This window comes from Poromitra crassiceps (assembly GCF_964638095.1).
Source record: "Poromitra crassiceps genome assembly, chromosome: 11".
Lineage (NCBI taxonomy): Eukaryota > Metazoa > Chordata > Actinopteri > Beryciformes > Melamphaidae > Poromitra > Poromitra crassiceps.
The window spans coordinates 24,699,258-24,722,616 of record NC_139643.1 but is presented as its reverse complement, the minus strand read 5'-3'; the positions used below and the strand labels follow the sequence as shown (position 1 = coordinate 24,722,616).

Here is a 23,359-nt window from a genome sequence, read left to right as displayed (position 1 = left end):
AGTATTAATTTAATTCATGAAAAAGACATGCTTCTTTGAAAGGCATTGCTACCTTACTTTGATCCACTACCATCCTTTTTGCAAACACACATGAACTTTTCATTTCAATTCTGCCTCAATATGGGTTTTCACACTGCACTTACAGTAGCCCCAGGCTGTGGATTCTGTTAGAATCCTCAGAATTCTAGTGAGCTGTTAACCATACACACCTATGGCTTTCTCTTTCTCTCTGCAGTGTGACTTTTGTAAGTTGCACTGTAGTATTGAATGTAGTAATTCTTTGTCAGTTTCTAATGTTTGTATTTGCAATGTAAAGGGATATGAACTGATCTCTTCCAAATGCAAAAATGAGCCGATAATCCTGATGATGTCTCTTGATTTTCTTTAATTAAATTTTTGTATTTTTTTTACCAGCCATGTATTTTTATCAACCTTTTCCCCCCCAATATATAAAAAAGGGAGCAAGTGGGTTCAGTTTCAGTGGACAATGTTTACATTTTTGTCCCACTGATGATGTCACAATGTCTATGACATCATCAGTGATGTCATTATTGACCAAAATCATCTTATGACATCACTGATGATGTCATAGGCACTGATGATGTCATAGGCATTGTGGCATCATCAGTGACAGTGATGTCATCAGTGATGCGAAGTTGGGCAAATGTGCATGCCAGTAGAGCAGGCGATTGTGCACTGCGCATGCCAATAGAGCAGGCGAGGCCACGCAGCAGCGGCCGAGCTGCGTGCAGCGACGCCCCACAGCGGGCGAGCCCGAAGGGGCCGATACCCTATAGTAACCATACATTTTGCCAAAGGGTACAACACAAAAAAGGTTGACACCCACTGTGTTGACATATTTACATAGCCTATGTGATCCACATTCATATACATATCATTACTGGGTTTGTTAAAATCCCTCAATTGATAAGATTGTCATGTTTGCCTCGGTGGCAACCAAGCCCAAAATGTTGATCCTCCTCTTGGACAATCTGAGGTTTTGAAAAGCGCTGTTTTAAAGCATGTTTATTGTCATGGCGATGAAATGAAAGGATGGTCCAGTGACTCAGTTGAGTATTATGTGGATCAGAGTTTTTATGATGGAGGTTGTGACTCACAGTCATGTCCCTGAGCGAGTGACTCAGATCTAGCAGGAGCCTTATACACAGATGAAAATCTTCACCATGGCGACTGTGTGTGTGTGTGTGTGTGTGTGTGTGTGTGTGTGTGTGTGTGTGTGTGTGTGTGTGTGTGTGTGTGTGTGCTGCTTGCTTGGCTACAGTGTTTTCCTACCTCTCCTCTTTGGTATAGGGACACACCACTGGTTTGTCTCTTATAGCCATATTACATCTTCCATCCCAAACAGCCAGAATTCAAATAAACATTTACTGCCCACCATGTTTGCTATATGGTTTAATGTATAATGCAAAGACAATCTAAGATTTTCAGTACATTTTAGATTGGGGCCTACCTCCTCTCCCAGTCACTAAAATGTTTATTGACCTCTTCTTTCCCCATTTTATTACATTTACTCACATGGTGATCTAGCAACAAATAAGCAACAAAGTATCCTTGGAAACTGTATTCTGTCTGTATCCAACTGATTCATATACAGTAATAGTATTGAAGCAGGAATAACTCTTATTTCATTATGCTGATGGTAACATTATGAATACTGTTATACTCTTATGCCATCTAGTGGTCAAGCAGAAGAACACTGGAAACAAAGTAGACCTTGAAGATATGTAAGAAATGTGCTATTTTCTAATAGAAAGAATAGTGTGTGATTGAATATGACATCATTAAGAGAGAGTGCTTCACTTACACATTCTTTACTTAAGTAGAAGTACTACTAACAAGTTGTTAGGAAGTTTGTGTGAAGTTTACAGGATCTTAGGTAAGAGCTCGCGAGGGGTGATCGGTTAGAACCACAGAGATGTCTTTCAGGCAGTTTATTTGAGATATCAGGCAGAAATATCAGGCAGAAGCAACATACATAGCTAGCAGATAGATAGCTTACAGATTGCAGAGACAGAGAACGACTCGTGTATCATGTGCAAACAAAAAACACCGAAACACCTTACGACCCCAGATAACATCACTGATGACGCGTCCCAGCGCATGCGGCAGTAGTGTATTTGAGAATATAGAATCCTGGCTTGCCTCTGGCCAGTGACACTTAGGAAAGACTAGGTGACAACCAAGTATAGTTTGGTGACGAGCTGGAGAGACAGTTGACGGCCGGAGAGACGGCAACCGGTACGGGATGGGATTAGCACCCCATCTTGGCTCTCTCGTGAGGGAGAAATCCACAAACGCTACGGATTAGCCTCCTGAAAATCTGCGCAAAGATCGGCGCGGCCTGGGGTCCTCCAGGCTAGAGCGAGGTGCTCGACGCAGGTAAATGACGTGCAGCGCACAGGCCCTCTTGAGGCGTCCTTGAGGCACCTCTCAGCCTCTGGATTGCCTTTGCCACGGGAGGGTCTGGTGAGACGAAGGAGGAGCACGGCCGGGAGTAACCCACAGAGCCTAGATCCTCCATGCACCGAAGGGCCAATACTGCGGCGTAGCACTAGCTCTATTGCAGCGGATTGGGCGTTCTCGCTTACCCCTCCCGCGGGCAACGTTGCAGACAGAGTAGTAAGGCTGATCCGTGAGCGGCTTCTGGGACGCGAGTCGGGGTCTTAATTGGCCTCGGCTGGGTCTACTGGGCGAGGGTGTATGATGTTGACAGACCCGAAACACCTTACGACCCCAGATAACATCACTGATGACGCGTCCCAGCGCATGCGGCAGTAGTGTATTTGAGAATATAGAATCCTGGCTTGCCTCTGGCCAGTGACACTTAGGAAAGACTAGGTGACAACCAAGTATAGTTTGGTGACGAGCTGGAGAGACAGTTGACGGCCGGAGAGACGGCAACCGGTACGGGATGGGATTAGCACCCCATCTTGGCTCTCTCGTGAGGGAGAAATCCACAAACGCTACGGATTAGCCTCCTGAAAATCTGCGCAAAGATCGGCGCGGCCTGGGGTCCTCCAGGCTAGAGCGAGGTGCTCGACGCAGGTAAATGACGTGCAGCGCACAGGCCCTCTTGAGGCGTCCTTGAGGCACCTCTCAGCCTCTGGATTGCCTTTGCCACGGGAGGGTCTGGTGAGACGAAGGAGGAGCACGGCCGGGAGTAACCCACAGAGCCTAGATCCTCCATGCACCGAAGGGCCAATACTGCGGCGTAGCACTAGCTCTATTGCAGCGGATTGGGCGTTCTCGCTTACCCCTCCCGCGGGCAACGTTGCAGACAGAGTAGTAAGGCTGATCCGTGAGCGGCTTCTGGGAACGCGAGTCGGGGTCTTAATTGGCCTCGGCTGGGTCTACTGGGCGAGGGTGTATGATGTTGACAGACCCGAAACACCTTACGACCCCAGATCACTGATGACGCGTCCCAGCGCATGCGGCAGTAGTGTATTTGAGAATATAGAATAAAAAAAAACAGAGAGAGAACAACATAGCATAACAGAACATCACTTTTATACCTCCCACATTCGAGGTAGGTGATGTCACAACGTCCCGGGAGGTATGACATCATCGATGACCTCACAAAGTCACGTCTGACATCACACAGTCTGGAGACAGCCTAGACCATCTAACATCACCGATGACCTCACAGGGGAAACTCTGACATCACTGATGACCTCACAAGGTGAACTCTGACATCATCACCGGTGACATCATCATTGCGTTGTGGGCTCCTCCGGCCCCACGAACAGGCCTGATGGTGGGCCATTACGGAGCCTTTTCTACACAAGTATAAACGTAAAAAGTAGCATATTTCTTTTTCAGATTTCCCCCTAATTTTCTCCCCAATTGTACTTGGCCAATTTCCCCCCTGCTGCCCCGGTCAATCTCTGCCAATCTGGGGAGAGCCGTAGACTAGCACCATGCTTCCTCCAAGACATGCGCAGTTGCCAGCCGCTTCTTTTCACCTGACAGCGGGGAGCTTCACCGGCAGGAAGTAGCACGTGGGAGGATCACGCTATTCTCACCAGTTCCCTTCTGCCCCGGACAGGCGCCCCGACCGACCAGAGGACGACACAGCCAATCGTGCCTGTATGGACGCCCGACCAAGCCGGAGATAACATGGGGGCGCGAACCTGCGACCCTCGTGTTGGTAGGCAAGGAATCTACGGTTACACTATCCGGACGCCCAAAAGTAGCTTATATTTCTACCGGCTGTTTCTGTGTAAAGCTAAATGAACTTCACGTCATATAAGATAATTTTTGCACGCTCAGTTCTAGGGTGGGGACCGGAGACAATGAACCGAGCACACACGGAGACACAGCTCTCCTAGTAGTAGGATTGGCTACAGGTGGTGTATGCTGATGGCATTTAATCTCTGGTCCTTGATTTGTTTGAAACACAGTCACTGAAGAACTAAATCTAGGAAATTAAAGTAAATAAATGGCAGTCCTTCAAGTCAGCTTTGGTGTAGCACGAAGTCCTTCATCACTTGTGTTAGTGGTAGGGAGTGGACTTGGTTCAGGCGATGTGTGCCCAGCGCTTGGCGGATCCGGAGCCGACACACGTGGGCCAGACTGCGAGGACCTATCTTGGCCTCCAGAAAGACCCTGAGAGCCTCTGGATCCGCCCACCCCTCCAGCTGTGCCTGCCCCCAGGTCACCAGGGCCGGGTCGGCGCCATGGTCCAGGAGCAGCTGGACGAAGGCTGCGTCGCACCTGAAACGCAGTACCTTATGCAGCAGGAAAGAAGTCACGTCACGGGTCAGAACGCCAGCGGCCTGGAGAAGCAGGCGCAAACAGTCCAGGTGGTGGTAGTCTGCGCTGATGTAGAGAGACCTCGTGAGGTCATCGCTGGTCATGTCCACAGCAGCACGGAACCTGATGAGTTCCTGTAGTATCTCCAGCCTTTCATGCCGGGCAGCATAGTGGACCGGGCATCGAGACCCTATTCTTGTTCTGTTGGGGTCGGCCCCGGCTTCCAGGAGGATCCGGACACAGTCCCGGTGACCGTGGTGCACGGCCTCGTAAAGAGGCGTGTACTCATGCTTATCAGCTAGGTTTACCTGGGCTCCCTGGGTGATCAAGTAGGCCACACAGGCAGCGTGACCCTGACTGGCTGCGTGCCCCAGAGGAAATGGGTAGTCGCAAACAGTGGACCTCTCATTGATCCGTCTTCTGAAGCGCTCTCTCTGCAGCATGGTCCTCAGTTTGTCCAGGTCTCCTGCCTCTGCGGCATCGTGGAGCTGCCTGTCAATGCTCATCATGCTTCCTGCTCAGCTCGAGGGTCCCAAACAGAAGGCTTTATAAAGGAAGGGACAAATTGTGTGAGTGACATCACTGATGACATCACTCACCTAATAACATCACAATTGCTTGAGTGACATCACTGATGACATCACTCACTGATGATGACATCGCAATTGCTCAAGTGACATCACTGATGACATCATCTGTGACATCATCAGTGATTTATGACATCACTATGGTAGTGAACAGCCAAGATTGACGAGAAACACTGGAAACTTGAAAGAAGGAGAACCTGCAGGTCTAGAGTGAGACCATCCAACTGTGAGAGGCAGCAATGTGCCGCAAGGCATCCATCCTGCCGGAAAGCCATTAGAAGAAGAACAACAACAACAAAAAACATGCATTATGTATAAAAACTATAATTGATTAATAATTTGTGTAATATGGTTTTTCCACAAAAAAGGTGCACATAATACGTGAAAGCTGGCAGAGAGCGCGAGATGAGAGAGACAGACAGTGTTACATCGTTTTTGTCTGTCGTGCATTAAAAGTAGCCTATTTTGAAAATATAAGGAGTAGAAAGTAAAGATATTTCTGTTAAAATGTAGGGAGTAAAAGTAAAAACACAATACTCAGTACAGATACCTGAAAATCCTACTTAAGTACAGTAAAGAAGTATTTGTACTTAGTTACTTCCCATCTCTGCATTTAACCCAGAAACTCATAGTGTATGGGTATTGCCTACCGCTGGATTTCAAATGTGGAATATTTTACTCCTGTGCCCTATAGGAACATTTGGTTTTTAGTGAACCCTCTTTCCCTGTCCCTACAGTCAGAGAGAGGGGGGAATACAGAATAGCTAGTCTCACTATTGTCACACTAATTCACACCTCCAGATATGAAGACTTAAAGGGCAAAATCAACATGAAATCACATAAGGCAGATATGCTATTTGCTTTGACATAAGGCAGGTTAGACTATTTGCTTTGACATCACTGATTGGGGCGTGGCCAGAAGTGCAACATGCTTGAGAGAGTTTCAACCCATAGAGTGCAGTGCAACTACACTTTTCTGTCCCATGTTACTTACTGTTGATTTTAAAAGTGACCTGTGGCTGGATCCACTATTTTACAGGTGAGTGTTTATTTCTGGTTTGAAGGTAAGATTGCATTGACATGATAATATGAAGATCACTTGGCTGAAACAGTTGAGACAAATGCCAGCCCATATAAACTCACTGAGCAGCTGTCTCTTGTTTCCTGCTTTGGGAGAGTTACAAATATTGGATGGCCTTCAATCTTATGCCACTTGAAAGACATGCAAATACCTATGAATTATTTACATTGAGTGATAATTCCCTTTCAACAGTACTGTGCTGGTACTGAGAAAACAGACATCGCAGGGGGAGTTCCTTGCTTTGACTGTCTGTTATGGTTCACATGGGCGTTGTCTTGTAGAAACCCAGAGTTAAATCAAACTCTCTCTCTCTCTCTCTCTCTCTCTCTCTCCACCACACACACCCTGTAACCTAGCAACCCTCATGTTTTCATGTTTGCCCTGTAACCAGTAACATCGGTAGGCCACAAAGACGGGCCTTAGCGAAAGAACTGTGGCAGAGAGAGAGAGAGAGAGAGAGAGAGAGAGAGAGAGAGAGATTTAAAAAAAAATATATATTCTAAACTATTAACAAGTTAACAGACAAGGGATCATTCTCAACTACATTTTTTCCCTTTTTTTCCCCTTTTTTATTTTATTTTTTATAACACCAGTTTAAAAAGAGAAGACCAAGTCTCTGTCGTCCCCCACTGTGCACAGAGAGAGAGAGAGAGAGAGAGAGAGAGAGAGAGAGAGAGAGAGAGAGAGAGAGATGTGTGTGTGTGTGTGTGGGAGGGGGGGGTCCTATCCTGTCCCTCCCTCTGTTGTTATCCAACACCCACCAGAACATGAACCACAGTGAAAATGGCCGTGTGGAAAAACAGTGACATGAAAATGACCAATCTGCTGACTCCTGTGACTCATGGATGAGTTGCCTGTTATTCCATCGAAATGACCAGAACTCCACAAATGATACTTACAGTAGTAATAACAAAGGCAAGGCAACCCATTCATATAGCAAGCAAATCATAATCATAACATCTTATTTTCTTTTTTACTTTCCCCCCTTTTTCACCTGGCTAATCTCGTTTCAGCCTGGGCTCCACTTCTCATGTCTTTGTGGGTGTGGGAGCGGGGACCGGGGTGAGGGGTGCCAGGGTGAGGGGTGCTGTGGCTCTCCTTCAATGGCTGATGGATGCCAGCGGGTCAGACTAGCAGACTAGGCTGTAGATTAGTTAGATTATTTGTGTGCTAGTTAGTTCTGCTAAGATTAGAGCAGTCTCTGCTCTCTCTCCTCTCCCCCCTCCTCCCTCCCCCTGCTCACTCCCTTCTCTTGCTCCCCCCTCTCTCCCTTCTCCCCCCATTCTCTCCCCCTCTCCACTCCCCTCCCTCTGTCTCTCTCTAATATGAGATACATCAATCATGTTTAATTGTTATTATCATCATCATCATCATCATCATCATCATCATCATTAGTGCTCAGCTAGGTTTAGCTAGACATATTCTCTGTAAAGCCCTCTGAGACATGCTTGTGAATTAGGGCTATACAAATAAACTTGACTTACAAATAAACTTGATTTGACTATTAGGGCTGCAGAGTTGCAACATCAGCTGGATGGAGGCGTGTCCCGCACTGGCAGAACATTCAGAGGATTCCTCAGCTCGGTGATAAGCAGGTCTTTATCAGTCATGAGAGGGAGCGGCTCTGCCCTCTCATGACCCACTGGAGTATAAAATACAAACATATCTAGGATCAGTGATCAGTCATGAGAGGGAGCGGCTCTGCCCTCTCAGACCCACTGGAGTATAAAATACAAACACATCTAGGATCAGTGATCAGTCATGAGAGGGAGCGGCTCTGCCCTCTCAGACCCACTGGAGTATAAAACACAAACACATCTAGGATCAGTGGTACAGGTGCCACTGATGTGATCTCTGACACACAGGCCCAATGGCTGAAAATCCACCAGCAACATTGTATGCTAGATTATAGGCTGCACTTTGATGATGGTGGCTGGTAAATTTGTCTATCTGCCGTTTAGAATAACAAACTATCATTTTGAGTCAGATTTTTGCTGTCATTGTGGAAACAAGCGCAAATTCGTAATAGCTGCGACCACATATTATGCAAATGTCCAAAATGCAGGATGGCAGGGGCAGCCATGGATGTATTAAAAGAACTGGATAGGGGACGAGCCACGCCCACCCATGCATTCGGACGGAGGCTGCTCACTGGCGCATGAAGCCATCATGGGGGGTTTTTCTTCCTGGTTTTACTTCCTGACCATATGCGGCCCAAGGCGAAGTGCGCATGTGTGCCATGACGTATTCCATGACGTCTCCCACCCCTCCCACCCATGGATGTAGATGTAGATGAAGAAAATACACCCGTATACGGCTCTTAGTGGCTTCTGAAGAAAAAATGCCCCATAAACAATTATTTGATCATTAGAAGAGTCGTTTTATACTTTGAGTAACACCCGGAAAAAAATCCCCTAGGTTTAACAGCTGCCGGGGTTCCCATGCAAGTGGATGGGAATTTTCCTTTCTGGGCTGCATGGCGTCACGTGACTTGCAATACACAGCTTCGCCACCATGTTCAAATGGCTTCACAGCCCAGCACTATTGCTCGGGGCTTGGGGGCAGCCCACACCCTACTCTGCCTCTACCACCCTGCATTTTGAAATCCCCCCCACCCCCCACCCCCCCTTTTGAGACAATTTGCATGAACACAATACACACCTTCACACACTTGACCTGCATGCCAAATTTCAGGCCTCTGCCCCTGCCAATCTGCATTTTGAAATCCCCCCCACACCGCTCCCCCCCTTTTAGCCAATAAACATGAACACAAACACACACCTTTACACACAGACATTTCAGTTTGGGATTCATCAGCATATTTAATGGACAGTACAATGTTTACAAAATGGAAATGCTTTTCTCTTTCCCCTCCTCTCTTCCCCTGTTGTCTTTTACTTCTTTCCCGTCTTCTTCAGGTGCATTTTATAGCACTGCTCACAGGCAATGGAAAGTCCAACAACCAGAGAAACAAACTCCTCAAAGTCCACCTGGCCGTCACCATTGGCATCCAGGTTCTTCATGATCTTGTCTACTGCAGCAGGGTCCTTCTGAGACTGTATTGGGATTGGAGGGGGGGGGGGGGGGCAACAAGAAAATATTCAATGATACTGAAATCTTTGATGATTAATTAGTTCATGTATGCTCATGTGATTTGTATGCTGTCATACTGTGTAAGTTAAATTATGTTACAAATGTTACAAATCAGTCATATTATCCGAAAGTAAACAATAACTTTAAATGTTGGTGAGCCATCCATTTTCTTGAACAATCTACTATTGAGCATCTTCTAAATCAGTGGGTCCCAACGTGGGTTCCGGGGACCACCAGGGGTTCTTGAGGGGGTTCCAGGGAGTCCCAAGCAAATCATGATTTCATTCACAAGAAATGAACACAATTTGGAGAATGTAGAAGGATGACTGTTTTGATTTGTTTGTTGTCTCTCTATAGCTACAATCCAGATAGTCATGGGATTCTGGACAAAATCGTATCTGACAATGAAGATATTCATCAGATTTGGGTCAGAGAGATTAGAGATAACATCTCATCAAATGAGAGGGGGGGGGGGGGTCCTGATGTGGACTAAATTAGGGGTCCTTGATATGAAAAATGTTGAGAATCAGTGTTAAACTGATGTGGACTAAATTAGGGGTCCTTGATATGAAAAATGTTGAGAATCAGTGTTAAACTGCGTAAAAGGTCAAAGTCAAAAAGCATGGAGGCAACTGTCCCCGCTCACCTTAAGGAAGCCAGACAGCTCGTTCTCCAGCAGCTCTCTGAGCTCTCTCCGGCTCAGCGTGCCGGTCTGTGCGTCCTTAGAGGCGTAGCGGTGGAACACCGTGATCATCGACTCCATGGCGGTCTCCAGTTCTGAAGGCATGGCTGCTGACTGTGGATGTTGGCTGCTGAGAGACAGAAATATACTTCAAATACCACAGACATGACTGACATGATCATCGACAAGAGAGCTTAACACGAGAGTACAAACACTGCAAGAAATCTCCATCTTAACAAGTATAGTCTATTACTCACTGAGGTCATTCCACTTAATCATAGTTTCAAGAATTTGTGCAGAATCAAGTGTCATTTTTCATAGATAGTGCACAGTGCAGTGAGCTGCCTTGACTTGCTTCAAGATAATTCCTCGTTCCTTTCTGGAAAACGTTTCTCTTGGTTTGAAAATAAAAAATAAAAGAAAAAGATTTGAATATTGAAACTAAATAATGATTAGTTAAGATGGATTTTTTTTGCAGTGGGAAAGAAATGCTGCTGATGTCTTTTGAGGTGGTGGTTACAGAGTTGATTCATCATCTGGGAATACAAAGGAGGGTGGGGTGGGGGAGCTATAGCAATCTGTCAATCTGTCCCGCCCCATGCACTGTGACCTAGCCCCATCAGTGAGAGGACTCATGTAACTATTTGTCTGTCTTCACTCTGGCAGGAACTATGTCCTGGCTGAAATCAAGACATTCTGAAGACACTGCGTTGGGAAATCGCTTCTTTCCCAACACAGTGTCTTCAGAATAACGACACAGTTGTGTTGGGAAAGTGGATATTTCCACTGGGTTGTTGTGGCAGCTGCCTGCCTGGGCGATGGCTTGCTCTGGGGCCCTGCCCAGTGATGAGTAATACGGCCCACTCATGTAATTATAGGTAGACAAGGTCTGCTTAAAAAGTCAGTAAAAGACGTCTGAAAATATTTATAACACTGAAGGAGACAATAAAAAGAACAAAAACAAAACGTAAATCTGAAAGCATCCTTGGCGTATAGACTTGCTGCTGTAGAGCTGCCATATAAGTGAAAAGAGAAGTGAAGTTGAAAGAGGAAGAATGTGTCATTTGTGCGAGAGGGAATGGAAAACTTCGACTTAACGAGGAAAAAATGTGCTGTGGGCCAAGATGGCTAGAATGTGAAGCCACAAATAAGAGGTTATTCACACTAGCAGCAGAGAGTCGCCTACAGCAGAGGTTCTCAAATGTTTTTCACCCAAGGACCCCCTTATACCGGGGACCCCCTCATTCTGATTTGTGATTTTGGGCTAAGCTTAATTGTTTCCACGGTAACGTGCTTGACTTTTAAATTGATAGGTTTGTTAGATTAGAATGTAATCCATGAACCTTTTTAGATTTAAAGCATAAAATATTTTCGTTGAACTATGAAGCTTTTGCAAAAAAAAAAGAAAACGTTTTTTTTTTTTAAATTCTCCTGAAAACTTTTCGCGGACCCCCTGGCAAAGTGCCACGGACGCATGGGGGTCCCCGGACCCCCATTTGAGAACCACTGGCCTACAGCACATGTGTGTACATGTCCACAGTCAGCAGCCACACCCTCTGTAGGCTACTGTTCCTGTCTGGACTCTGTTAATAATCCATCTAAGAGTCGATGTACTGATCAGAGTAAACTGACCCGTGGAAATCAACTGGCAGAAATTACTCACTGTATTAGTGTTTATAGACCTTCTTAGCAGTTAGAAATTCAGTGACAAATCATGTTTAAGATACAATGAAAAGTATAATTTCAAGACGTCACCGCAAAATGACTAGTGTAAAAGAGACTGCATTCAAACTAAAAAAAAAGAGTTTCCTATTAGAAAAGCTTCAGGCTATGATTGCCAGACACAACAGATGGTAATTATTCTATAAACAAATCCAGCCTTGAACTTGGCAGACTGTATATACCTGCAGGTGAACCCACACCCGTTAGACAAGAACTGTACAGACTAGTTAATCCTTACCTTATAGGACCGAGGAGAGGAATGTTGAGAAGTTGGGACAAACTGCCTTGGGGATTTTATAGTCAGGCACCGCCCCTGCTGCTGTGTGGTGGTGTGAGTCAAGCTGTGAATGTGAAGATAAGTCTATGACAAGGCTGCTGCACAGTGTTGGCTGGTAACACGTGACACTAATAAGCCTAATTATATTAAACTACAGGCTAATTTGTAGGCCTATTTCCATTTCAGTAATAACGTGTTAGAGTCACCAGTGGGAAAATCTCGAACTTGTTAAAAGCCATGTCCCTCGACGAAGGGAGTAAAAAGTATCAGTTTCAATATTAACTTGTAAACTTAATTCTGAGGAGAGTAGGCATCATACATAATGGTCAATCTGTCCTTTCATTGTCTCATACAAAAATGCTTATACAATTTCACACAGATTTCATGTAGCTACTCGGTGACCAAGGGTGAAACTACATCTGGTGTGGGACAAGGGCTTTTCACACTATGTAGCCCCCATGCTAAGGGATTCCTTTAGCCTGGAGCTAACAGAATTCGAATGAGCGGTTAGCCATACACACTCAGGCCATGTTCTTAGCCCGGGCTAATAAAGCCCTGGCTATGAACATGCACTGTGAAAAGGGCTGTATTTTTCGTATCATAGCGCAATTGTGTCACAAAGGTGTTTAGCGCCGACTTTAGCTCAATTGACGAAACCTCTTTTAGGGGCCTTGTCATTTCAGCACCACGGACAGCGTGATGGTGAGTGTGTGTGTGTGTGTGTGTGTGTGTGTGTGTGTGTGTGTGTGTGTGTGTGTGTGTGTGTGTGTGTGTGTGTGTGTGTGTGTGTGTGTGTGTATGTGCGCTCCTGTGTGTGTTTGTGAGTGTGTGTTGTGAGTGAGAGAGAGAGAGAAAGAGAAAGAGGGGGGGGGGGGGGGGGGAGAGAGGGAGTGAGATGGCTTATTGTTTTCTTTCTTTCTTTCTTCTTTCTTTCTTTCTTTCTTTCTTTCTTTCTTTCTTTCTTTCTTTCTTGTTGTGATGTGTCTACACATGATTGATTGGTCCCTCGCATTGCGTAAAGGTTGTGTGCTTGCTGTCCTACAAGCACGTCTAAGATAACAGCGCCGGCCCGGATTGCGCTAAAACCACCTTCTCAACGGGTCTTCTTGCCGCAATGGTTTCCAGTCCACAATGAGTCCATCATGAGATAGGTTAACACCAGAGTTTTTTCTGGTGACCCCCCCCCCCCCCCCCCCCCCGTTTCTGACCGGCGCACCCATGGGTGCATGAGGCGAACTCCGAACTCGACCAGGAGCCACGCTTTGTCAAGTGCCTTTAGTGGCATCCTTACCACTTTGGGAAGCCTATCGCGTTTGATAGAAAGCGCTCCGGAGAGCAGCATGCAGCTGTGGGTTCAGGCAACGGTCAAGCATGCCCTGGGGCGCGTCCTCCAGAACGACTTGGGAAATATGGTAGTACTGTCCAGGGGACGGTAGTACCACCCTGGTTTTGAGGTAGGGTCTCCAGGGGAGACCGCCGCTAAAGGCGCTTGACAAAGCGACAAACTGCCCCTACTAAACTATTTTATTTTCCCCTTCAGAAGAAGTAAATCAAATGCCATCATAGCGGCAGAATGAAGAGGAGAAAAGCCACCTCGGCCTTTCAGCTTTCGAGAAATTGACTAGGCAAAGGTTATCGGAGGCTTTAACCACTTTTGTAATACCTGCTATTTCCGACAGTACTTGAAGGCAGCACAAGTAAAAACTCATTGTTATGACTCCTTGCTGTCGGGGATACATGATGTAGGCTAAATCAAAATATTTCTGGTCATCATTTAGTCGTCTGACAGAGAGTCTGTTTTGATAATGAAACTCAAATCATTTAACTCACTGATATCGGACTGATGTCAATGTTATCACTGGGTAAAGTTGAGATTTTGTGTCATGTTTTGATCAATGCATGGGGGGGGGGGGTAAACAAAAATGACAGGACTTCACGGTCTATTTCTATATTTTTGTTTTGATTATTGTATGAGTTCTTAATTTTTTATTGTACATGTTATTTATATTGTGTAAAGGTCTTTGTATATCTCTATTTTGTTAAGCGCTCTATAGATAAAGGTTATATTATTATCTTTAGAATACTGTGTAGACTGAGTGAGGACTTTATCCTAGGGGGCCCTCATCTGGCCGGTATATGGCATTGCAACTCTGAAACTGAACTGCTCCTGTGTGCTGAAAGAGGTCACCAATAACCAAAAATACGTCCACTTCACTTGAAATGTCCGTTAGGCCTACCTGTTAGTTTGAACTGACAGTGAATGAACTGACAGTTTGAATGATCAGAATCCAGTGTTCACTAAACAGGTTTACAGCTCTGAATGTGTAAGAGTTTTACAATTTTACCCTGCTGCTTTAGTCATACTGTCGACCAGTGGTACTCAACCTTTTCCCTACTCAAGAGCCACATTGACCACAAAAGAAAAAAAAAATCTTTGCAAGAGCCACAATCCAAAAAAAAGTCCCTTTCCTCCCATTATTTATTCTTAGATTTTTATTTATTTGTTTATTTTAAGTAGAAGTTAAAAGAGCCACAACTACCCATAAAGGAGCCACATTTGGCTCTAGAGCCTCGGGTTGAGTATCACTGCTCTAGACCTTTGTTTTACCAGGTAGGTCACTTAAGATCAAATTCGTATTTACAAGGACGGCAATGCTCCTCCCATAGGCTAAGACGTGTGTGTGTGTGTGTGTGTGTGTGTGTGTGTGTGTGTGTGTGTGTGTGTGTGTGTGTGTGTGTGTGTCCTAGGTGCCCTTTTCAAATTAAAACACTGTGACAGAGTTTCTAAAAGGGCACCTGAGGAGCGATGAGATAAAAGTGACATAAGTCTGAAGAAGGCACTATTTCCATTACATGTAGGCTGCTCAAACCTGGCATGCATTAGCTCTCTCCAATAGCTATTGCCTTTAGCAGTGAGCAGTTGAAGCTACATACATGTTGTCATCCTCTGCATAAAGTCACCAGACACTTTTCTCTAATCTAATTTGTACAGAAAAAAATATGGTATTCCTTCTGATTAAAAAAAAAGTCACATTTCTGAGACACCAGACTCCATTGAGAAGCAATCCCTGGGCCCAGATCTGTTTAACTCATCTAAATTTGTCAAGTCAAGTGATCAAGTCAAGTGATTCCCCAAACGCCTCTTCATTTTGAACAACTTAGTGCAGTTTCACCTGGAATTATTAATAAAAAAATATATAATTATTAACTTTCTATGCCATTAGATTACTCTTGTTAACTATAACGCACACCGCTTGGACTGTAAATTCCTATTTAATGCCTATTGAACTTGGACTGTAAATTCATATTTAATGCCTACTTAACACTCCTCCTATTTGTGTATATGTATATATTGTATATATTGGATATATAATTGGACTGCATTTGCAATGTTGTGATTTTGTCTTTTAGATATTTTCCTTTTATCTCTGAATATCGATATGACCGCTACGCTGCATACGACATATTCCTCGTATGTAATCTTGCATATTGTGGCAATAAAAGTGATTCAGATTCTGATATACAAATGAACTTTGTTGGTAGGGCCAATTTTGAGATGTCAAAGTTGTTCAATTTCATATTGCATTTAATTTAATACAGCAAAAAAAAAGTTTTTAGATTGGATTACATATGAAGGTAGTGTATGTAAGTGTATGTGCATGCCACTGTCCAAAACTCACATGAGAAAATGTTCCAAACATCCATCTCAGGATAATAACCTTTGTGTTCCAAAGCTGTGTTTGTTTACTGATTACTTGCTTGACTATACGACCAAACAAGTTCAACTACAGTTGATAGAGCAGTGCATTCTTTCAAATGAGTACGCCCATCATACTGTTTATTCTGGGTTGCTTCTGAGTGACATTTTCATACTATCGAGGGAGTGTGTGATGTATGCCTAGAGCCCCAGAGTGACAAAGACTCTACTGTAGCTATGTCATTTCTAGTAGATGGCGCACCCAACTCCTTGCCACATCTTTAAGAAACAGCCAAGCAATGCCGCATGCTGTGTAGTAGTGCCTTGGAGATTACAACTGATGTCATGTAATATTGGAATTAATGCTGTGTTCGTAACGCCAGTTGTTATGGAATGGAATTGGTGCCAATTATCATCATTCCTCATCCCACAATAAACAACAACATTTCCAGCCAATATGAAACGAATATTGAAGGAAGGCAGGAATCAGGAAATTGTCTTATAAGAATGTATTCAGGCAAACATGATATAACCCTGTAAACTGCATTACAGGGGGACTGCGATCTTCTCAGTATACATGATGTATAGAATACAGAGGGTCATAGATGCAGTGAAGATTCAACAGTTGTCATGGATTCTTATACAGTGGGCAGAGAGGAGAGAGAGAGGGGGGAGGGAATCTGACTTGGAGCACACATGTTTTATCTTTGAGCTGCAACAGAAGCTGGCGCCAAGCAAGGTCAACCACGTGTGACATGACATGCTACTGTGGGCAGAGGGTGACATCTGCTTTTACCTACAGTATGTGTGTGCAGTTTATGATTATAACTAACACCAATAACTATTTGTATGCAATTATAGCTGATTGAATATGAAATACAAATGAATGTAACTTACATTTTCTCCGACATTACCTCTCCAACTGTCCAGAGGAAGAACAACATGTAAAACTCCAGACTCTTTTTTGTGGCAGTGCTGGGAAAGAAAGCACTGTGTGAATACAGTGAAACACTGATAGCTCATCAGTGCCTATTATCTTGCATCAAAATGTTGTGTGAAATAGTCTCCTATTTAACAATGTATTTCTTGCATTGAAACATGGGCTGAATGTAATTGTACACTAAACTGAAATGCAGCAAATCTGTGTCAGATGCACATTCAAAAGGAAGGACGATTCTGGAATATATAATTTCCTGCATGTAAAACGGTTGGTTACATTGTAACCCAGGTTCTCTGAGTGGAGACTCTCTCCAAATATGAATTCTATTTGTATGGGATTATATCCTGATTCAGCACAGCTGTTATGGATTAGCTTCTATAAGACATAATCACATCACCTGTGTGATTGTGGCTGCGCGTTGATTGGCCCAAGGCCATAAAAGCTACTACGCATGCTGCCTTGGTTAATCTGATTGGAAGCATGTTTCGGAGGGGCTCTTGGTTGGAGAGTCTCCACTCAGCGAACCTGGGTTACAATGTAACCAACCGGTCCCTATCATGTAGACTCTCTCCAAATACAAATTCTATTGATATGGGGTGACCTCTGTAAGACAGGGAAACCAAGCAGACCCAGCTGCTCCTGTGGGAGCCAGACATGGCAGTTGAGTTTTGAATGAGTGGCAATCTATCAAAAATGTACAGTAGGCCTCACCTCACTAGTGATTAAGTTTAAGTACAGTGTTGACTCATTCTAGGTGTGACTGACAACCCAAAATGTTGTTTGACCGTTGACATTTATTTTTTCATCTGGGCCCTAAAGCCCCCGTTGCTTTTCAACACAAAGAGAGGCGTGTACTATGCTGTACATTCACATTGTGTATTAAGAGATGGCAAGACAAGGGAAGAATAGACTGTGTCAACAAGACCTATAGATGTGTAGGTGTAGAACAGAGGTTTCACGGTGGGTCTCCTCTATTTAAACCTTCACAGCCTCTCTCCTCCTCACTCCACGGATTCACCTTCTGCAGACACACAGGAACAGGTAGGAACATCGTTGGAATAAAGGCATTTAATTGCCTATTTTCTTGTCTTTGGGGTAGGTCTTTTTCTGATAGCTTTACACCTGTTTTGCAGAAATAAAACTGTACTCACAGTATATCTCTAGAATTAAAGTCAATCAATTGTATTTGTATTATTGTATATAGGCAAACCTATGTCAAACTGCTTCTAGCAAGTTTGTGTCAAACACCTAGAATTTCACGATTTCTGATGTTAGTTGCTTTTGTATGGGTGTCTTAACTTTTCCCAAGTGTGTGACATTTTGAAAACCGAAAACTTTACGAATATTTAAATGTATTAGTTCTTTATGATGAATTCAGCAAACCTAGATAGAATAGCAATTCATTTGATTTCTCTCCAGCTCATCCTCACTCTGAGAGACATGGATAGATGCCGTGCTAAACGACAAGCAACAGGATTGGAACTGGGTCTGTTCTGCATGATCGGAACTTTCAAGAAACACGCCGGACCCGATGGAAAACTGAGCAAGGAAGAGCTTTGCAAGCTCATCAAGGAGCAAGTTCCTGCACTTGCTGTGAGTTTAAAACCTCTTGCATTGCACCGTAACACGGGCGTTACGTTTCAGATTTTTTGCTGTTCATCTGTCATTAACATGATGAATTAGGTGGTTAATTCTGAACAATGCTGTTCATGCTACATACTAAATTAATCGTCTGAATCTTGCGCATCAAACCATGTCTTCCTTTTTCGGATCAGATCAACCCAGCGGAAGTTATAGCCGTCTTTGTACAAAGACAAAGACAACATTTCAGATTATTTGGCTTTTTCAAATGGCTTTTTGGAAATCCGCCTAGGTATCTCCCTACAAAAACCACTGCCAAATACTCATGTTTTGGTATTTTTTCATCTTCTTTGAGTTGGGATGTGGTAAGGCCTGTGGCTATGTCTCCATTGGGTTTCTAGCCATAAATACAACCATGGGTTTACACTGTAAAAGTGTTTTTTATTCTAGGCGAGAATCAACCACTGTGTTTGAGCTGGTGTTACTCAGGGTCAGTAACACATAGAGTCATTCTGACACTTGGAACAGGAACTTCAAAGTCTTACCTTTCAGAAAAGGTCAGGCAGTTGTCTGTAACCCTAGCGGTTCAGCCACAGTAAGCATTTTAGTTTGGGTATCTTCAGAAATAGGTGGCTTTAGGTTGAATCAGAATCAACTTACATAATACTTTAAACCACTTACAATGCAAAGAGCAAGACATCCTATCCTATGATAAGAATGCAAAGTGTCTGTCTGTGAGTGTGTGTGTGTGTGTGTGTGTGTGTGTGTGTGTGTGTGTGTGTGTGTGTGTGTGTGTGTGTGTGTGTGTGTGTGTGTGTGTGTGTGTGTGTGTGTGTGTGTGTGTGTGTGTGTGTGTGTGTGTGTCAGTGTGTGTGTGTGTGTGCGCAGAATTGTGTTCGGCCACAGCTATCCATTTTACGTGTGCTCGCCCATCTGACCAACGGTGCCAGATTTGTTTAATTAGGTGATTAGGACCGACTAAATGGGCAAAAACAGCTAATTAGTGGCCAAAATGCCAAGACAGGTTCAGCACCATGGAGGGCTGCAGAGGGGAGGAGCCCACAGGTGCTCAAGAGTGGAGCAACAAAGAGTTATAATCAGCCAATTGAAGTGGACTATGAAAACCCCTCTTGGGAGAGAGAGGAGAGGCTGCATGCCAACTCTGTGAGCGAGGCCTAAACGAATGACCAGTCACACAGGGACGGCTATTCTGCTAGTGTCATAGAGAAAAGGCTTTCTTACAATTAGATTGATTTTACGTCTTTCTCATCAAGAGTTTTGGCAAATACTTGTTTGTCAAGCTGTAATTATGACACTGGGCAAATATTAAAAAAATCTATTTTCCCATTAAGAATGCAATAAATAAATAAATAAATAAATAAATAAATAAATAAATAAATAAATAAACAAACAAACAAACACCGGCACTTGTTTTTGTCATCCATGCAGGAAGCTCGTGCTGCATCTGATAAGGACGTATTCAAAGAGCTGGATGCAGACCAAAGTGGGTCACTGGACTTCGCCGAGTACTGCTGCTTGGTCTGCAAGATGGCCGAGAAGGCCTTTGAGAAGCTCCAAGAGGTGGCGGAATCCAAATGAATGTGCCATAAATGATGAAAGAATAAAATAAAACATCTTTCAGTTTTGTATGGTATCATGCTGTAATAAAAGTTCATATTAGAGCAATCTTGCTTGCTTGTTGTTTGTCTTAGAGAGGCTTTGAATTTAGAATGGGGCTAATAAAACGGATACAATTTTATTTTAGACACCAGTCTGACTGCATTGAGAAGCAAACCAGGCCTGGATACACAGTTTTGAACCTGGGTGGGCCCAGATCTGTTTAAATGACTGAAGGTGAACACTCTCACCGTGATTACATACAACCTGGCAAGAGAACGATTCGGCGTAATAGAGAGAAAGGTTAACACCAAGGCAGTGAAACAACCAAACAGGAGAGAGAGGCGGACATCCATAACTTAAGGAAAGAAATCAAAAGCCTGAACTGTACAACAGTGGCAGTGCTGAGGAAAGGGAAGGCATAAAAGAGCTGACATGCTGCCTTTGGGAGCACCTATGCAGACTAAGAAGGACATAAAGGTAGAGGAAACAGAGCAAGGCAAAGGAGAAGAGGAGGACCCAGTTCATAAAGGATCCTTACAATTTCACCAGGTCCTTACTGGGAGAAGCCAAATCCGGGAGACTGAGTAGCCCTAAAGAGGAAGTGGAGGCATTCCTCAAGGAGATGCATAGTGACCTCTCCAACTTTCTACCCCTGGGTGCCAACGCAGAAATTGGCAGGGCAGAACCCCCCACCATCACGCTCAATAGCAAGGAACCGTCGTGGAAGGAGGTCCAGGAAGTGGTAAAAAAAAAGGCAAGAGCTGCCTCAGTCCCGGGTCCCAGCGGTAGGCTACACCCTACAAGGTGTACAAGAAGTGCCCCAAGCTTTTCCGGGGAGGTAATGGAAGCTGTTTCGGAGAAGGCACGACACCACCAAGCTGGAAAAGTTCAGAAGGATGCTTTGCCCCCAAGGAAAAAGACTCAGCAGACATAAGCCAGTTCAGAACATCTCCCTACTCAGTGTAGAATGCAAGATCTTCTTCTTGGTGATGGCAAAAAGGATTACCTTTATATATGACAGAAGTGGGGTTTTGCTAGGTGTCAAAATGGCGTAAGTGCAGTTACACAATTTTGACAGTCAACAAACCCTATGTAGAAAAGGCCCTCTCATACCGACTGATGAGACCATGATGGGAACACCCACGGGCCGGATTCAAACCAGCGACCTAACGAGCCCGATGTCACAGACTTGGCCACTGTAATCGTTGTCACTCCACTGTGAGGTCATCGATGATGTCACTGCAACTATGAGGTCATCGATGATGTCACTACAACTAGGAGGTCATCCATGATGTCATAAGTGCAGCTGTGATGTTATCGGTGATGTCATACATGCCAAGATATAAGTAAGCGATGTTTCAGGTTTTCAGTTACTCTCTTTCTATTGTTCAACTGCCACATATTTGATCTGCTGCCTTACTCCTGCTTGTTTTTCTCCAAAGAAGCTTGAAAGGCATCTCCGTGGTTCTCATCAGTCACCTGTGGCGAGTTCCGATTTAAATAATCCAGCACAATCAAGCGGAAGCTACAACTTCCCTGGGATTTGTAGGGAAGTTGTAAATACGTTTTTTTATTACACACGATTTTTAGGAGTAGGTCCAATTCTACAGGTGCAATAGAGAAGTTGTAAATAAAGCACATGATAGGGTACCATTAAAGTTCTGAGTCATAAGAGATTTGCTTACAAAAGATCTTTGTGTGTGCATAATAGATAGAATAAAAGCATGTGTTTTTTAAATATTGTCTAATGAATATCACATCAAAACGTTTTCCCCCTTTGGATAATGTATCTTTTTAAATAATGCTTGTATTCAGTCAAGGGAGAAAAAATACATGCATAGCAGAACAAATATTGAAGCGATGAGCTGCCATCTGTTGAAACCACTCCTACCATAATGACCAATAATGCTTCTGGAGACAAAATATGCTGCAAATGTATCAAGCTGACATCTATCTATGTATTTCCCTTTTTTAGGTCGTGTGGTTTTGTAACTGTATAATAATAATTTCTGTCTTTTTTGGGTTGTGTGGTTTCGCAACTGTATAATAATCATTTCTGTCTTGGTAGTTGGAGGTGTTAAACAAAGCTAGGCTGAAAAGGAGAACTCAATGTGTGTTTTTTAGGAGAAGTACTTTTTCACAAGTGCAAATAAAGAGAGGTTGCCGCGACTAAACCTAAAATATCTTGTTGTGTGATTACTAAGTCTTTAACTTTTTAAACGGCAAATGTATATTGTTTATAAAATATATTAAATAAAACAGATTGCAGTCAGACCTGAGACCATTCAGTTACACAATAACTCAGTTATGAGAAATTCATTGAGTGCATGTAGATATTTGCAGCATAAAATAGTAGACAGTTCCTAATCATTCTAAACATAATTATATAGGTTTGCTTTTGCTACTCTGCTCACCAGCTGTATATGTTTCTCAAATTTTAGATGAGGCCAAGATATTTAACCTCAGATCTGGTCAGTAGATTGACCATTGATTTTTAGATTTAACTTATTTACTTGATCTGGTGAGGACTGTCTCCTGGACGAGAAGCATATTGACACAGTTGTCTTAATGTTGCAATCAGATTGCTATATAGCTGGTTAGCGATGGAGCAAAAACAGTTTGCACACACAGTTAACGTTAGTTATTAGCTAATTGAAAATGAACATGTCATGCTGCCTACAGCATTGTCATAATAATGTGTAGAATACATTCACATTGTGCATTGAGAGATAGCAAGACAAGGCAGAATATAGACTGCATCAAGAACAGTGTTGGGGGTAACTCATTACAAAAGTAACATATTACATGTAATATATTACTTTTAGCAGTAACTCAGTAATATAACTTATTACTTATAGGATTTCAGTAATATTATACCAGTTACTTTGTCAAGTAACTCAAGTTACAAATTGAGTTACATTTTTATTAAATCAAAGCCCATATTTAAAAAAGATGCAATCATTTCCTAATCAAACTGTGTTTTTATGCAAATAACCACTATAGATGACAATAACAAAGGAAAAGAATAATATTTAGAATTTTTGGCGGTTTACACTGACTTCAAGGCGGTTAAAATTATTAATTCTGCTGCTGCTGTTATTTTGGTGAAAGTAATGCAAAAGTAGTGTAATAAGTAACAAGTTACTCTACACAGAAAGTAATATTGTAATGTAACTTATTACTTTCAAAAGAAAGTAATTAGTAATATGTAGTATATTACATTTTGAAAGTAACTTGCCCAACACTGATCAAGAATAGAGATGTGGTGTAGGCGTAGAACACAGGGTGTGTCTATTTAAACCGTCG

At 43.4% G+C, this 23,359-nt stretch overlaps 1 protein-coding gene across 2 annotated transcripts; it reads right to left on the bottom strand.

Moving 5' to 3' along the window:
• Positions 1 to 9,244: 9,244 nt before the first annotated feature.
• On the bottom strand, positions 9,245 to 12,259 carry s100a10a (S100 calcium binding protein A10a). 2 transcript variants are annotated; one of them, XM_083646509.1, is made up of 3 exons: positions 12,177 to 12,259; positions 10,181 to 10,343; positions 9,245 to 9,497 (listed from the first exon to the last, which is right to left on the bottom strand). In XM_083646509.1, the coding sequence occupies exons 2-3, from the start codon at positions 10,319 to 10,321 to the stop codon at positions 9,336 to 9,338; spliced, it is 303 nt and encodes a 100-aa protein (XP_083502635.1). In that variant the 5' UTR covers positions 10,322 to 10,343; positions 12,177 to 12,259; the 3' UTR covers positions 9,245 to 9,335. The 2 variants fall into 2 exon arrangements, with proteins under 2 accessions (XP_083502635.1, XP_083502634.1); XM_083646508.1 differs by having other exon boundaries at positions 10,181 to 10,346; positions 12,177 to 12,243.
• Between the last annotated feature and the right edge of the window lie 11,100 nt (positions 12,260 to 23,359).